The following is an 18,118-nucleotide window of genomic DNA, read 5'->3' as shown; positions in this document are numbered from 1 at the left end:
GAGATATTCACTGGTATGACACTGACTATTAGATTAAAATTAATTGGATCGAAGAATACAACAAAAAGAAATTCAGAGAATGTGAAGTAAAAGTAGAATTTTGACCAAAAGTCTTTAAAAGCATTTACTTTCTTTATCATGTTTGGTGTCACTTTCCATGTTTGTGGTCAAAGTTCTTCAAGTGTTTACACTGTGGGCGGCGGCCCACCAAAGAAGAACATTGCAACAGCCTGCTGTTTCTGGGATTTTCATTACAAGACAGTTTGAGTTGTGTTTTACTGTCAAAAAAGATAATTTTTTAAAATGCACTTTGACACGTTGATGACATGCATTAGTGGATTTCATGTCCAATCTATATTAAAATAGTATTCTCTATATATATGGAAAAAAATCTAAAAGAATTACACACATCTTATTGAATATATATTCATATTCGACACTCGGAATTATTATTATTTTCTCGTGCTTATAGTTTTCGAGGTAATTTTTATGACTTTTCCTTCTTTCAATTGTTTATATCTTTGTTTATTTCATGAGTAAAGGTTATTGAGCTATTGAAAGTTTATATTTTGGTTTCTCAATTCAGAAGTTTTCGTTTAAGTCAATCTAACGGATATATCAAAGATTGGAGAAAAAAGTTGTTTTGATTTTGAAAACTTTGGAATAGTTCAATGACTATTTTGTAACTTTTTTGAAGTTGAGTGACTAAAACGTAAACTTACTAATAGTTTAGTGACTTTGAATGTAATTTACCTTTATTTCACTAAACAATTAATAATTAAATATGTAATAAAAATTCTTCAGGACTTTGTAACCATCATGGAAGATGGCAATGGCATCTTTTACAATCATCCAGGTATCAACTTCTTGCTATTTTTTAATTAGTTTCGAGATTTTATCAATAAGGTCCTTCTATTATCAAAACAATTAATTTAACCGTTAAATAACATGTCATTCCAAATTGGTTTTGAAGTTTTTTCGAAACTTTTACAAAACTCTCATCGCTCACTCTCTTAACTTTGAAGTTTAAAGGCCTTGTTTATAAATATCTGTCAACTTTTAATTTATATATTTTCAAATAAGCCCTTGTTTTTAATAAAATATTTATGTTTGATCATATATTTGAAGATTCATATTCTGGTACACGTACCTGTTTCTTGGTTTTTGATTATCTGAAACACTAAACACTTGAAATAACTTTAGTGCAACTATCAGAGATCGAAACACTTCAGAAACAACACGAGGAGAAAACAATAAGGATCCGAGACCTCAAGAGACAAATCGAAGCGTTGAAGCTTCGTTTGGCGAAGACGAAAACGAAGAAAAACATTAGCAGAGATGAGAGAAGAGAAGCTTTCAATGAACTGTGTGAGAAATATCACAGCTTGAGAAATGAATACAATGCATTATTGCGTGAAAGTTAAAGGGAGCAGAGATTAATTTAACCAAAGATTTCTTGTTACTATTTAATATTTTGTTTCATTTTATCGTATTTAAATATGTCCCAGACATGAATATCGAATATGAAATATATTTTGGTTTCATTTTTCATATACTCGAAACTGTGTTTTATGTTAGAGAAACACAAAAAATTGCAGACATGATATGATTCATATGCGTTATGGATCGGTGAAAGCCAATAATGCTTGCTTCAAAATTACGAACTTTTCAAAGCCGATAATGCTTCCTTTGTCGTAGCTGAGATGACAGCATCTGAAGCATTTGGCAAGTAATAATACTTCCCTGTAAGATTAAATCAATGACGAGATATCGTTATGTTCCGTATGTGTAAAAACAAATAGATGTTTATGCAGACGCACCTTGAGCTACTCGAGCGATTTCCTTAGCAAAACCGGTTGAAACGAACTTGTTTTCGGTGTCAATAACAAGAAGGGACATCCCTGCTTTGTATATTTTCCCGGACACTTCAAGAATCTCATCCTGCAATGTTTATTTATACACACGAATCGTAAGAAAACCGTTTGGTCAAACCCTGAAACCATTGTATATGAAGGGTTCGGAATAGATATAATGCAATAACTTACCTTCAACTCTTGTGCTGAGGGTCTAGGGGCATCAGAAGCAGCAGCTTCAGGATCAGTAGATCGTTTTAGTGATATGTTGGCTCTTCCATCGGTTATTGCAACGATCATTACACGTCCTACATCACCACTTTTCTCTGCATTTAGTCCAACCCTGACTGCCTGATTATATTTTTATAAAAATATTACAAAAGATAAAAAATTTACCAACATTTTCGAAGCAACAATACTACAAAAGCTATGAGTAGAAGTCATTAACTACAAGTCATAATCACAGATAGCATACACAAAAGAGTTTTGACCTCGTGGACTCAGTCCTGTTGGAGTTAACGTGGAATTTCAAGACATACCATGCTTAAACCATGAGCTAGGGGAGAGCCACCACCACATGGAAGTCTCTCAAGACGTTTTCGAGCCATTGCAATCGATCTAGAAGGAGGTAACAGGACTTCCGCAGCATCTCCACGGAAAGGTATAATGGAGACCTATTCAGCATTACCAAGCTCCTAAAATGAATTAACAACTAGCAAGGTTTGTATGCTCGAAAACACGGAACAAATGTTTCTTTTGTTTACCTGATCTCTACTTGTATAACTCTCAGCCAGTAACTTAAGTGCAGCTCCTTTAGCGTTTTGCATTCGGTTCAATGCCATGCTCCCACTTGCATCAACCACAAATATTACCTGATATAAAATGGATATGTATGAACCCCAGAATTATTTAACTCCATAGAGTGATCCCGGTTACAAATAGATGTAAACAAAAGAAGTAGGCTCATTGGTACCAATGCTCCGGCTTTTCTTGCCATTCTTTTAGCCCTCATATCAGTTTTCTCCACAAAAACTTTCCTACTTTTCTGAATATCTCTCTCCCGACGCAACTTTTGATATGGTGCCGCAGCTCTAAGTGTTGCATCAACAGCTAGTCTTTTCACAGGGCCCTGTGGTACAAGCAACGCAACTTATTCTACAAATGAAGTTAAGATTGTGCGAGCAAATATAACATACAAAAGATTGGAAATAGTGAAGAAGACTGCTAATTCACCAGTTCAACCTGCATGATCGAGGAAAGAGACAAGACTAACCTTTGGGAGCATTGGTTTAATATATCGACCTCTATCCTCAGAGAATATAACATTCTTGGCTCTTCCAGCTTTCCCCCGTCGCCTTTGTGCTTGTTGCGCAAAGAAAAGTAGTTTCTCATCGACCAAACCCCCTTCCGCATCAAAGATAAACTCTTCAGGTAATTGCTCCTGTTGTTCGTTTTCCTGATCACTTTCATCCTGTTGTAAACAAAGCACTGCACTTTGTGTAATCTTATTTTATCGGGATAATATTTGAAATAGGAGTAAAGATGATAGTTAAATCCTCAATGGCAAGGACGGGGGTAGATTTTAGTTTAATTATAAACAACAGCCCCTGCAAACCAATGGCTAATTTTATTAAGAAACTTGTTGAGGGGGGGGGGAGGTAGCTCCTTCGGCATAAGTTTTCATAGTTCTGGTCCCCCAACAACTGAAGGCATTGTCCCCCGGGAAGGGTTTTGTTCTTAGCCTCTGCGGAGAGCCAATGTGCCATGAGCAGATGCCCTGAGAGTCTGGTTCATGGAGGGGGGTGCCTCGACCGTATGAGAATGTACGGCCACCCACCAAGAGACGACGTAACCGGTTCGCCCTTGGTGGGATTCGAACCCCTGACCTATGCCATATAGGTCACTTGTTGGGATATATGGTACCATTTAACCCTCCTTAGGGACAACACCTTTGGTTGTTAGGGGACTAGATCGGCTGCCTAGCAGATGATACTTCGAAGATTTATCCCGAAGGAGCTGACCCTCCCTCAACATAACTCAAAGTTCAGTGCTTATTGTTGAAATCTTAATGTTAACATACCTCTTGTTCTTCCTCCTCATTTTGCTCCTCCCCGGAATCTTCATTTTGTGGAGGTGGAGGCGGAGGTGGCGGCTGCTGGTTTTGTTGGTCTGGTGGATTCTCATTGACAATCGAACGAGGGAGTATAACAAGCTCCACCTGTATCATATATTTTGTCAACACAAATTTACATATTGTTCTCCAAAATAAAACCAATATAATCATGCACATGACAACCAGTGATTAGCAGACATTTCAATAAAACCAGCAATGCCATCTATAAACATCATATAGTCCGAACCAGAAGTATGATAGAAAGATGGATTGAACTAGGAAACGGTGCAAATACTTCAGCAATCATAAGCAAGATTAGCTTAAAAAAATCTGGACATAAAGAAGAAACATATAAAAAGTTCGGGTATGAATGGATGTGACAATTTGTTGCATATCGATGTGCCTACAAAATAACCGGTGCAAAATCATAGTAAGAATACTTAACAGCTTTTTTCAGGTCATCTACACCAACTCTTTCTCGTCCTTCCAAAGCAGCCAAGCATTTTGCAACCCGAGCAGCATATAGCTCGGCTCTGTGTCCCTGTAAATTTCCGAGTACTAATTATTTTTCCATAGCATGATCAAGATAATATCTCACAATCATCAACATTATTAAAAGCTCAAGTGCCAACTTTATTTCGTTCTTAAACTACAAAAACATCATCCGTATGCTTTATGCTTAAGAATGGCTTGTACAACATATACTTCCCTACAATGAGGTAGTCCACTCCCTATTCTTTGCTAGTCTACGTTGGATGTTTTATTGAGTTGTTTTCTCATTTTACCATCTTTTTTGCTTTTATGTCCATCCAAACAACCATGGTTGTTGAACAATAAGAACTCAGTTAGCTTTTAGGCATGCGGGACATTGATTCCTCATCAACTGAGAACTTTTCGGTGTTACATCATAAGAGGATTCAAAGCAATATTTGTTATCTAAAGTGGTTGAAGAATAAAAGCACCTGGCAACCACCTCGAAGGGCTTCCATAACCAGGTATTTTAATTGTTCCCGGCCAATCGTAACGTCCTTCAGATACTCTCTTGCTAAAATGATCTGTAAAATATAAATGCACAAGAGGAATAAAATTCATCCTTCTAAATACCAAAGTGCAAGAAGACTGGCAAACTAGCTAAACTGCTAAATGCGCGGTTACCTGAGTCTTTGCATACTCGGTTTCTTCCTCAACCATTTTAAAAACTTTATTGCTAGCTTCTTGAAATTGTGTTGCGATCCCAACTGCCGCAACACGATCTTCAAAGTTCATTGGAAGATCTGCACTGCAAAGGAAGTGTGTGACATTAATGGGATAGGTATGTATAAACCGAAAAAACTCATTCCATCATCTAAAAACAAGCTTTGTACCTCAAGTTAATTGCAATTCGATCTAATAAATGTTCTCGTACAGCACCTTCTTCTGGATTATAAGTGGCAATTAAGAGGGGTTTACAAGGGTGCTTGAAGCTTATTCCTTCTCTTTCAACAATATTAACTCCTTCGGTCAATACATTAAGAAGCAAATTGCTAATACCCTCATCTAGGAGATTAATTTCATCAACATATAATACACCTCTATGTGCTTCAGCTAAAAGGCCAGGTTGAAAAACGGTCGTTCCTGTTTTCACAGACTCCTCGACATCAACAGATCCAATGAGTCTATCCTCCGTGACTCCAAGTGGTATCTTAAGCAAGAGTGGCAAAGGGCATTATGACAATAAAACAAACTTGATAACAAAAGGCTTTCTAGCACAAAACATACCTGAACAAAAGGAGACCGAACAACTTGTGTCTTAACATTGCCATTGGAATCGAATTCCGCTCGCTGAGCTAAACCATCTTCCCACCTTCAAAGGTAATATACTGAAATCAGTTAGCTCTAATATCCATTATCACGAAAACGGTGAAAGAACACATGAATTACTCAAGGGAATACTGATATGTTATTCATAAGGACTGCAACAACAAAAGGACTCTTGTTTTGACAGTTCAATCCCATACAAATTTGTATCACGAATGTTGCATATAAGGGGGGAAAACTCATATACACAGCAATGAAATTATAAGATGTGAGTTCAATGTTCATACTCAAATCAATTAACTCTCATATACCTTATTACGAAACAGTGCAAGAACACATATGAATTACTCAAGGGAATACCGATGGAAAATGACTGCAACAAGAAAATGACTCTTGTTGAGGGGAGTGTCTTGGACCCTCAATGGAAAGTATTGTCCCTGTATGGGTTTCGTCTCCCGTACTCCAAAGAGAGCACAAAAGGGTTCACGGAGTTTAAGGAGCACCTCTGTTGGTGAAGATGCTGATACCTCTCCAGTCTCCCATGAGCTTGCAGGTTGTATCTCCAACTGAGGTACTCCCTAAACTCCGTAAACCCATTTGGGCTCTCCTCGGAGTACGAGAGGCAAAACCCAATTGGGACAATACCTTCCGTTGAGGGTCCAAGACACTCCACTCAAGAGAAGGTATGATCGTTACCCATTCATTATCACAAAAACGATGCAAGCATATGAATTACTCAAGGGAATACCAATATGTTCTACATAAGGATTGCAACAAAAAAATGACTCTTGTTGAGGGGAGTGTCTCGGACCCTCAATAGAAGGTATTGTCTCCGTAAGGGTTTTGTCTCCCGTGCTCCGAGGAGAGCCTAAAGGGAGTTTAGGGAGTGTCTCGGTTGGTAGACGTACGACTTGCAAACTGACGGGAGCTACAACCTGCCAAGGCATATTAGCCTTACCTTTGCAACCAGGTCGTATTACCAACCGAGGCGCTATCTAACTTCTGTGAGCCCCTTTGAGCTCTCCTTGGAGCATGGAAAACGAAACCCCTATGGGACAATAGCTTCAGTTGAGGGTTCAAGACCCTCCCCTCAACAATTCTTGTTTTGACATTCCATTGCAGTATAATCCCTTACTAATTTGCATCATGAATGTGTGCATACCAAAGGGGAAAACTACTAGATACAGCAATGAAATTATAAGAGTTCAATGTTCATACTCTTCAGGGCAAGTAGGGTCAGCGTTAGCCATTGAACCAACAACAACATCAATAGGAGGCAAAACAGCATGCAATCCACGAGCCATTACAGTCTTAGCTGTTCCACGTCTACCAGAAATAGCAATCCCACCAATTTCACGATCAATAGCACCAAGTAAAAGTGCAGTTTTAATAGCATCCTATATAACAAACAGTTAATCAAATCAAAGAGACCACTAAAAATTCAATTCACTAAACGACCCATTTTTCTTTACCACTACTAAAACATTCCCATCCCTTCAAAATTCCATAAACAACAAACCTGGCCAACAACAGCAGCTAAAGGGAAGTATCGTCTTCCATAAGAAGAAGAAGGGTCTTCAGATTCAGAACCAATGGCTGCTGCTGCCCCATTGTTGGAATCTAAAGCAGTGTTCGAAACAGCAAGAACGCGAGTAAAGCGAGTGGTGCTTCGAGCGTGGAATCTTTTCTTTGAGTTGAAACGAGAAGAAGAAGGGAAGAAGAGAACAGGGGAAGATGATTGAAGATGAAGATGAAACAGGGGAAGTGAAGAACAAGTAGTAGCTAATGCCATAGCTGAAAATGCTATTGATTTTTCAACAAAGTAAACAATTGGGTGCTTTATTTATTTATTTATTTTCTTCATTATCTTTTACATAAACTTGTAATCTAATCTTTATCTGTTTTGTTCTGTTCTTCTTCCATTGTCTACTGCATTTCCTCTTTAACTCTTCTTCAATTGTTGCTATGGCTCTCCACGCGCCATATCATGCGCGTATTAAGCACATTCTCCTCTTTCTTCTTCCTTTTTTAAAAGAAGGAAATAAATATATCAATAATTTGCAACCACAAATAAATTAGGTTTCTTGGGTCAAGTCGATGAATTTAAGTTTAGATTTAGTCTGAAAAAGTAGGTTTAAAATTTTATTTAAGTCTAGTTTAAATTAAAAATATTAAATTGAATTTAATCCGACTCATCTGTATTAATTTATTATTATTTTATATTAAAATTAAATTAAAAAATATAATACATTAAATACACTACAAACGTTAAAATCAATGTTTCGTAACAAATTGAGAATCCATTACAAAAAGTCTTTATATAACACTAAGATAGTTACAGTTTAATAAACAAATATCTCTAAAATAGTAACAAAATTAATAATAAGATAAGAGATTTATAATATCCAAATAATAACAATAAAATGGTAGTAATATAATAGTAAAATGGTAACAAAACAGCAGCAAAACAATTGATTTGAGTTGAGCTCAGGCTAAAAAATCCTATTTGAAGCTTGAACCATTTAGAAAATGAGTATTATTTTTTAGCTAAACCTATTTTTCGGACATATATTTTTACTTAAATTCTTTCGCTCTTTAAGCGTGCTTTAGAGCTAGGCGAGTAGCCCACCTCATAATCATATCTATTTGTACAAAAAAAACCAGTTGGGCATTCAGCTAAATTCCGGCCTTCTCCATACATAAACGTATAATCCAACTCCAGTTTTTTTTACACCAAAAATGAATATTCCTTATTCATATATATATATATATATAAAAGCTTCTTTATTCATAGTTGATGCAATGCTCCCCATAATTTATTGGAAGATTGTTAAAATACAAAAGAGACATTAATTCTCACTTAATTGAGACGTCATTTTGCTGTTGAGTTGGAAACCCAGACGAGGGTATCTCTGAAAAGGAAATGGCAAATGGGGACGGTTCCAGGCTTCACTTTGAGAATCTGAAATGCCATATGCTTTGGGTTCCAACCTGATGTATCTTTATGACAGACCGCCAAAGCATTGGCTTTTGTCCCATCTCTGCCTACCAATGGGACCTTATACACACCTGTTTTGTTGAGCGCATGGCACAAAAACACAGCACCTGGATACTCCATTTTATGGCAGACAAGCTCATGTTCTCCCATGTTTTGCATTCCCCTGGAGATTGTAAACAACGGGTTCTTTGTTTCTTTCGAAAACTCGATTGATAGAAGCTGGATTTGTTTCCCGAGCGTTGAAATACTTAAATCTATGAAGGACTCTAATGATGTGGCGCAAAACTTTTGCTCTCCATTAATGGCTGCTCTTTCGCAACCTCTGATTGTTTCACCAATGGTGTTGGCGTCCCTTGTTTGAGGTTTTAACGAGAAGTGGTTCAAAATTTCAGGCAATTTGGCACTTGAAAAGGGAATTGACTTGGCAACTCGGTCGGGCAAAAATGGAGTTTTATCACCTGTTGCAATGAGATTTGGTAAGTTCACCAGCTTACCGGTGCGTAGATCCCTTTGAAAGAAGAAGGTAGTTTCATCGACTGAAACAATATTATCGTCCACTTTGAAGTTGTTGAGATTTGAATCAATGGGGGCCTCTGCAAAGATTATTTTCCTTACATTTGGTTCAAGTCAACGACTTAAATTTGGATTTAAAAAGCATGCATGAGCAAGATGAACCCTAACTGTATGAATACTCTGAAAACATTAACATATGTAGGCATAATGATTTACCTGAGATTGATTGTTTATTTTCATAACTTCTGGCCTGGTAGGTACCTAGAGAGCTTAGAGTACTAAATTCTTTAGATGGTGTAGTACTATTACCTGAATAGTCTGAAAACATTTAGACCCAAAATTTAAATGTTAAAGCTTAGTTAATTTAGCTTATACAGTTGAGTTTTATTTTCGAAAATCTAAACATTAACATATATATACATTGTCTGAAAACATTTAGACCCAAAATTTAAATGTTAAAGCTTAGTTAATTTAGCTTATACAGTTGAGTTTTATTTTCGAAAATCTAAACATTAACATATATATACATGTAATGGAAATCAAATGATTTACCTTGGATTGATTGTTCATTTCCATAACTTCCAGCCTGATAGGCACCTAGAGAGCTTGGAGCACTAAATTCCTTAGATGGTCTAGTATTCTTGCCTGAATAGTCTGAAGACATTTAGACCCAAAATTTAAATGTTAAAACTTTGTTAATTTGGCTCGAACAGTTGAGTTTTATTCTCGAAAACCTAAACATTAACATATATACATATAGTAGAAATCAAATGATTTACCTTGGATTGATTGTTCATTTCCATAACTTCCAGCCTGGTAGGCACCTAGAGAGCTTGGAGCACTAAATTCCTTAGATGGTCCAGTACCATTACCTGAATAGTCTGAAAACATTTAAACCCAAATTTTAAATGTTAAAGCTTAGTTAATTTGGCTTAAACAATTGAGTTTTATTCTCGAAAACCTAAAAGAAAATCAAATGATTTACCTTGGATTGATTGTTCATTTCCATAACTTCCAGCCTGGTAGGCTCCTAGAGAGGTTGGAGCACTAAATTCCTTAGATGGTCCAGTACCATTACCTGAATAGTCTGAAAACATTTAAACCCAAATTTTAAATGTTAAAGCTTAGTTAATTTGGCTTAAACAACTGAGTTTTATTCTCGAAAACCTAAATATTGATATATATACATATAATGAAAATAAAATGATTTACCTTGGATTGATTGTTCATTTCCATAACTTCCAGCCTGGTAGGCTCCTAGAGAGGTTGGAGCACTAAATTCCTTAGATGGTCCAGTACCATTACCTGAATAGTCTGAAAGCATTTAAACCCAAATTTTAAATGTTAAAGTTTAGTTAATTTAGCTTAAGCAGTTGAGTTCTGTTCTCGAAAACCTAAACATTAACATATATACATATAATGGAAATAAAATGATTTACCTTGGATTGATTGTTCATTTCCATAACTTCCTGCCTGGTAGCCAGCATTGGAATCCTTAATTGATCCATTAATGCTGTCTGAAATAAAAAATATATATATTATCGGTGTACCAAATATTAATGCTATAAAATATATTTTTTTTAATTTTTTTTCTCCCTAGCTCTTGACTTAGCAATTCCGGGTGTTCACCCTAAAAGTATATTTTGAAGATCCGAATCACAAAGACAATTCTATTTATAGTGTGCATAAGTTAATAGTGATTTGAAAAAATTGAATACAAACGAGATAGTGGTAGAATATCTCTTAAAGCTTTTGGCTTTGGATTGTTGGGGAATACTGATTTCCAATAAGCTTCCTCAGGCACAGCACCTTGGCTACTTAGAAATATAATCTAGAAAGAAAAAAAAACAAGAAATTCTTCTTAAGCTTCTATATTAGTAAAACACAAATTTGAAACTATAAGCTGAAGTTGAAATAAATTATATTGTTAGTGGTCTAATGGAAGCTAAAATCATTTGATTTTGGGTTGAAATCAACATTTAGTCTTAAATTTTGACAATTTTTCTTAATTTGTTCCTGAATTTTTTATATTCACATTAATCCTAAATTAAAATTAAATGATGATATGGTATAATCTCAGAGTGTCATGTCATTGCAAGGATCAAAATTTAAAAAAAAATTGTCAAATTTTAAGACTAACGTGAACCAAGTTAAGAAAAGTTGATAAATTTATGGAGTATAGTAAATGTTGATATATTTTTGACAATTGAGGAAGGGAGTTTAGTTAATGTAAAAGAAAATGAAAGCTAATTAAAACAAATAATAATAAATATTGGAGATTAAGAAAATATTAAAGCTCACATTGATTAAAGCAAAGACCAAAAGGAAATGAAGTGCCATTGGAAAAATAGTTTGGTTTTTTCAGAGTGAAGAAATTGAAGGCTTTGGTATGAAATTGGAGCACTATATACATATACATATAGCTGCCAAAAGTCAACATATCATTGAAATTATCACTTATTTTTTAAGTAAAATTTTAAATGTAAAATGGGAAATAATTTTTATTTTTTTTGAGCAATTTTATTATAAGTTCTGATCATATTTAAAATTACTCATAGTCCCTCTCAACCCATAAATAGGAGGATAATTTGCTTCAGTACACTCGAACTCACGTTCTCCTACATTGATAGCAATACTCATACCAATCGAGTTAAGACTCAATTGACATATATCGTAAAATTTTTAAACAATCTATAATCTATAATCTATAATCATTATAATTTATTGTATTTTTAAACAATCTTGTCAATTGAATTGATTATCTCAAATGTTAAATTTTGTTAAGAGTTAATTAAAATTATTTGGTGAAAAGACTTTTTCAGTTCATCTTAATTTTAATATCGAGTAAATTAGTTTTTTTTTAAGAATATTAAATCAATTTAGTTCTTTTCAATTTTGAATGTGAGTAATTAAAGACAATTAATCATTGTGTTCACTTCTTCCATAAATTTGTTTTGATTGGTGCAATAGCCTTCAATGAGGGCTAAATTTATTGAATTTTCAGAATCAAGATAAAAATAATAAAATTTGTAAACATCAAGGATTAAACTTGTTATTATACCAATTAAAAGTATGATAAATTGATGGAGAAAGTAAACGCTACGACTAGTTGTAATTTGTTGCTCATTTTCAAAATTGATAGAAATTAAACTACTTTAATTTTTATAGGGATGAATTTGCTCAATATTAAAACTGAGAAGGACAAAAAAAAATGTCTTTTTACCAAATTATTTCTATCAAACTCAATTAAGAATCTAGGAATTATAGAATAGAACCAAACATAAATGACATGAATTTTGTAACTTAAAGTCTCAATGTTTAATTGTTATGACTTTTTCAATAAATCATCCTAATTTGGCATAAGAATTTTTGGAGAATTCTTTACGTAATTTTAAGTTATTGTTTTTATGTCTACTGAGTCGTAACTTAATTTGTATGAGTATTGTTGTCAATGTAGAAAGACGTAGGTTCGAGTACACTGAAGCACATTATCCTCCTATTTATGAATTGGAGAGGAACTATAGGCAGTTATAGGCATTATGTCAAAAAATTATTGTTTTTATTGCTTGGTTTATAGCAATATCAATGTATAAGAAAAAAGAAAAATTGTTTGTTTTGATTTTTGTTTAGAATTTTTTTTTCCTATAAAATAATGTTTGACCTCTGTTGTTGGAAAAATATTCTACTTTGTTTTTGCAAAAGATGTTGCCTTTAACATTTCCCATTTTATAGTTGACTTTTGAGAATAAATAACATATGTTTCTTTTTCTTTTTTCTTATAAAATAATGTTTGACCTCTCTTGTAAAAAAAATTCTACTTTGTTGTTGTAAAAGATGTTGCTTTTAACCTTGTCCATTTTATAGTTGACTTTTGAGAACAAATAATATATATTTGTACATATGTGTAACTTAATCAGACCGTCTAAAATGAAAAAAATTTTCATTTAGGTCTTTTATATTTTTTAAAATTTTAAATTAGTAAATAAAAAATTGTAAAAATGATAAAAATTTAATTTAATCCTTTAAAAATTATAAAGATATAGGTCATTCAAATAGTAAAATTACATTTTTACTATCATAAAAATTAAAATTTAATTTTGGCTCGTCTAAAAAAATTTTCTACCTTCGCCCCTGAACCTAATATATACATGTGAAAAGGATATAGTTTGCCCCTTTTCAAAACTTTGGAAGAATACATCATTTAATATTCATTCTTTAAAGTTTCTTGAAGCAAAAATCTTAAATCAGCATAGTTTTGACCAAAGTAAAGAATTAAACCAAAACCAATAACAGTCTCTGAAAGTCCAATTAAAACAGCCCACATGAAAATGATTTATAAACTTAACAGTTTTAAAGAAATTGTAATTCATAAATCAAGCTCCTGCTTCGCCGATCCACCCTATGGTTGCTGGTTATCGGAAGGGAAACATTCAAAATGTGAGCTTACAAGTTCAGTATGCAAAATATCTCAAACATCAGATGCGCGAATATTATAGAGAATATCTCAGATTATTCTCAGATACAGATTCAAATATATTTCAATTAGCAAATAAGATGCAGAATCATTTTCAAAAGCAATTACATAATTAGATGCATATATAGGTCCTACCCTCATCCGCTACACACCATCTCTGTCCATCCCTACACACCAGTTAGGGTATCAAGTACCCATCCAACCCCCACACACCAATAAGTGAGTGTATGTCTTTTTTCAGAAATAGTGTAGTCAAGCTGCCAGACAATAATATGCGATAAACCGCCTGAAACAGATATACGTGGTATCAACCACTGGATAAGGCAAATAAATTAAACTGCCAACACTTCCTCCGTCATATCATATCTCAATCCAATGCACATTATCGTACTAACATATATACCATTTACAGATGTCATGCATGATTTTCAGATGTAGTCACGCTTTTAGGATCATTAGAACATAGATCATACATGTAAAACTCACATACCATAACTATGTCACATAGAGAAGCATATTATTAACAAATATCACATTTCAAGTATTATTTAAGTAATATGGACCCCACAGAGGGTCTAAATACGAATTATAGATTAAAATGGTCTTGAATGAAAATTTCCAGAAAATGGGCCACATGCCCTACTTGGTCTGCTCGTGTGATTTCACACGCCCGTGTGCTCCACACAGCCTACCTGGTTTGCCCGTGTAATTGCACACACTCGTGTGGTGCATACACCCGTGAGCTTACAAGACAGAAAAGAAGAGAAAGAATGTGGAAAATGAGGCTTGAGGGGACGGCATAGAAGTCAAAATTTTGAGAAAATTTTGGATAAAACCCAAAAACAAATTTCTTGCGATAATGTTGATTTTTGTAGATTCACGGTGGAGTTTTTTTTTATTAGATTTACTTTGGAGTTTGGAGGTGAAAGTGAGAATGAGAGAACTAGGGCTACTGATATCTTAACACCCCTATTAGGTTTGAGAGCATTTGGCAAACAAATTAGTTTTTTTATCAAGCATGGTTAGATATGTCATTTCACATATCCCATTCCCAATCAACTATTGAAAAAAAGTTGTTCATCCCAGCTTTTTTTGTTTTGAAGGTTTTAGTTCAACAAACTCTTGCAAACCTCCCTTTACCAAACACCCCATATTAATAACCAAAAAGTTACAAATGGATCAAATATTATTAAAAAAAACCCACATGTTTCCTTTCTATTAGTCATATTACCATGCCATTAACAAAGATTAAGGGTGTTGTGAAGAGGTATCACGTTGATAAACCGCATGAAACCTTAGTTATCAAGATCAACATTTTGGGAAAATATGCACCACAATAGAAGATTTGCGGAAGTTGAGGGGTGATTCATGCCATTTATACAAGCTTCTTTATTCATCTTATAAGATGATTATTGAAATACAAACACACAAAGTAAACAAAGAAAGAGACCATTTTCACTTATTCCAAACATCTTATAATTGTTCAGTTGGAGACCCAGGCAAGGGTATCTTTAGCAAGGAAATGGCAAATGGGGACAGTTCCAGGCTTCACTTTGAGAATCTGAAATGCTTTATGTTTTGGGCTCCAAGCCGATGTATCTTTGTGACAAACTGCCAAAGCATTAGCTTTTGTCCCATCTCTTCCCAGCAATGGAACCTTATACACTGTTGTTTTGTTGATGGAATGACACAAAAATACAGCACGTGGATACCTTTCCTTATGGCAGATAAGCTCGTTTTCACCCATGTCTTGCATTCCCCTAGCAATTGTAAACAATGGGTTGTTTGTTTCTTTGGAAAGCTGGTTTGATAGAAGCTGGATGTCTTTCCCAAGCGTCGCAATACTTAAATCTATGAAGGACTCTAGCGATGTGACACAAAACATTTGTTCTCCATTAATGGCTTCTCTTTCGCAAACGCTAATTGTTCTTTTCATGATTTCGGCTTCCCTTGTTTGAGGTTTTAACGAGAAATGGTTCAAAATTTCAGGAAATTTGGAGCTTGAAAAGGGTATTGACTTGGCAACTCGGTCAGGCAAAAATGGAGTTCTATCACTTGCTGCTATGAGACTTGGTAAATTCACCAGCTTACCAGTGCGTAGATCCTTTTGGAAGAAGAACACAGTTTCATGGATTGAAGAAACCATTTTCCCTGCATTTTGGATATAAAAAGAAAGCATGAGCGGTAAGCCCAAGTATAACTTGATCCTCATATTTAACTAATTAAGTTTTCATGAGAAATTATCTCATCCAATATTAATAAAATTTTAGGATTCCACAATGATGAATTTACCTTTGGATTCTTTGAGTGCTTCTTCTTCATTTCCATGACGGGCACTAAAATCATGGTCCCGATCATCAAATTCTCCGTTTCCATTGTTGGAACTGGGCTTAGATCTCCAAGTATCAAAATATTCATCTTCACTATTTCCCTGGCTGCCACTAAAATCATGGCTCCAATCATCAAATTCTTCATTTCCATGGTTGCTACTAAGCTTAGACCTCCAGTCATCAAAATATGCATCTTCACCATTTCCATGGTTGCCACTAAGCTTAGACCTCCAATCATCAAAATATGAATCTTCACCGTTTCCATGGCTGCCACTAAAATCATGGTCCCAATCATCAAGTTCTTCATTTCCATGGTTGCTACTAAGCTTAGACCTCCAATCATCAACATAATTATCTTCAACAAATCCTTGGTTGCTACTAAGCTTAGACCTCCAATCATCAAAATATGCATCTTCACCATTTTCTTCACCTTCACTACCACTAAGCTTAGAGCTCCAATCATCAGCATATGTCTCTTGACCACCACTAAGCTTAGACCTCCAATCACCGTTTCCTTCATCTACTCCTTTTGCATGATTGCTTTTAGAAACTTTAGCAATTTCAGATTCGCCTGAAATGTTTAAGTAACATGTATTTTAGTTTCTTCTTCTTCTTCTTTTTTATGTCTATACCATTATTTAGAAAGATTAAATATGTGCATACGATGGGATTTGAATCCATACCACTTATATTGAAAAAATTTTAAATTTACCACACACTCGAACCTTTATTTTATTTTAATATTCACAGTTTATTACCTTTATCAATTTTATCTACACTATTAATAAAATCCCCGATTGAGTTAGTATAACGAATCAACTGGACACCAACTCGGTTAATAAACTACAAAAATGACTTTTCATATTTAAAATAAGTTACATTATTCGATAGTACTTTAGTCTTTTTAATTAAAAAACAATAACTATATGCATATGTTTGTTTGTCATTTTTAAACACATATTTGTCTTCTAAATTTATGGTTTCCACACGCATACACATATAACAATATTTCTATTATAAATATATTAATTTTTGTACAAGAATAGACTCACCTTTAAAAGTGTCATCAGTTACGTACTTATCATTATTTGCAGGAGTTCCTCGTGAATTTGTTGGACGATTGAAACCTTCAGATGGATCTAAATATTTCCCATTACAATTTACAACGTCAACTCCAATAATTGAATCTAAATTTCCAAAATTAAACAAGTAAGAAAGTGTCTAAACTCTAGGTTAAACACTTAAATACATTTTACGAGTGTCGCCAGTTATATACTTATTATTATTTCTCTACTAATATACATATTAGTAGAAGCATCGAAATCTCTAGATAAGTTTGAACTCAGAATCTAGATCTTTGAAATTAGACATCTGGTCGAAAAAGTGTTTCCAAACTCTATAAAAGCAAAAGAATAGAGTTAACAAGATAATTGAATACAAACCAGATGATGGTAAAATATCCTTCAAAGCCTTTGGCATCGAATTGTTTGGGAACACTGATTTCCAATAAACTTCTTCCAGCACAGCACCATGATTCCTTGCAAATACAATCTGAAAAAACTAATAAATTAATTAATTAATGCAAAATAAAGTGACCATAATTAAAACAATTTATTACTAAAGATTAAAGATTAAAGCTCACATTGAGTAAAGCAAAGACTAGAAGCAAATGATGAAATGCCATTGAATGTAGTAAGAATGGTATGCTCATTTAGATTTTGATATGAAAATAGATCAATAAGTTACATGTATTTATACCCATGAATGCATATATGTTGTTAATGGATAGCCAATAAAAAATAGCTTCTAAAAGTCAACATTCATTGAAATTATCAACCTTTATTAGCTCACAATGTGCATACTAAGAGAATAGTTTTTCTTTTTTATGTTGTTTAATATACTATTTAGTATCGGGTTTGGTTTAATATTTAATTTGATATCTAAGTTTTTTATTATCTAAATTTGATACTTGAGTTTGTCTTCAACGCTCACTTTAGCTTTTAATACTGTCATACAGTAATAGCCACCAACCCGAGATCC

General features: G+C 34.1%; 3 protein-coding genes and 1 long non-coding RNA gene across 4 annotated transcripts; 1 reads left to right on the top strand and 3 right to left on the bottom strand.

Moving 5' to 3' along the window:
• Positions 1-342: 342 nt before the first annotated feature.
• LOC121220144 (uncharacterized) lies at positions 343-1,553 on the top strand. Its single transcript, XR_005917360.1, has 3 exons — positions 343-480; positions 805-856; positions 1,204-1,553. It is a non-coding gene; the product is annotated as an uncharacterized lncRNA (long non-coding RNA).
• Positions 1,525-7,782, bottom strand: LOC121220143 (magnesium-chelatase subunit ChlD, chloroplastic). The gene is made up of 15 exons (XM_041099394.1): positions 7,283-7,782; positions 6,982-7,160; positions 5,725-5,809; positions 5,331-5,647; positions 5,122-5,245; positions 4,929-5,021; positions 4,412-4,507; positions 3,934-4,071; positions 3,127-3,324; positions 2,827-2,982; positions 2,618-2,725; positions 2,393-2,527; positions 2,046-2,204; positions 1,821-1,941; positions 1,525-1,743 (listed from the first exon to the last, which is right to left on the bottom strand). Exons 1-15 carry the CDS (start codon positions 7,553-7,555, stop codon positions 1,658-1,660), a joined length of 2,268 nt encoding a protein of 755 aa, XP_040955328.1. The 5' UTR covers positions 7,556-7,782; the 3' UTR covers positions 1,525-1,657.
• Positions 7,783-8,635: 853 nt separating this feature from the next.
• LOC107938363 (BURP domain protein RD22) lies at positions 8,636-11,614 on the bottom strand. Its single transcript, XM_041099203.1, has 8 exons — positions 11,576-11,614; positions 10,997-11,105; positions 10,714-10,791; positions 10,487-10,588; positions 10,260-10,361; positions 10,054-10,155; positions 9,827-9,928; positions 8,636-9,354 (listed from the first exon to the last, which is right to left on the bottom strand). The coding sequence occupies exons 1-8, from the start codon at positions 11,612-11,614 to the stop codon at positions 8,636-8,638; spliced, it is 1,353 nt and encodes a 450-aa protein (XP_040955137.1).
• Positions 11,615-15,231: 3,617 nt separating this feature from the next.
• On the bottom strand, positions 15,232-15,960 carry LOC121220054 (BURP domain protein RD22). Its single transcript, XM_041099201.1, has one exon. The coding sequence runs from the start codon at positions 15,958-15,960 to the stop codon at positions 15,232-15,234; it is 729 nt and encodes a 242-aa protein (XP_040955135.1).
• Between the last annotated feature and the right edge of the window lie 2,158 nt (positions 15,961-18,118).

The sequence above is a fragment of the Gossypium hirsutum genome, chromosome D08, assembly GCF_007990345.1.
Source record: "Gossypium hirsutum isolate 1008001.06 chromosome D08, Gossypium_hirsutum_v2.1, whole genome shotgun sequence".
NCBI classification, from domain to species: Eukaryota; Viridiplantae; Streptophyta; class Magnoliopsida; order Malvales; family Malvaceae; genus Gossypium; species Gossypium hirsutum.
The sequence above is the reverse complement of the archived record's forward strand: the minus strand, read 5'-3'. Positions and strand labels throughout refer to the sequence as shown.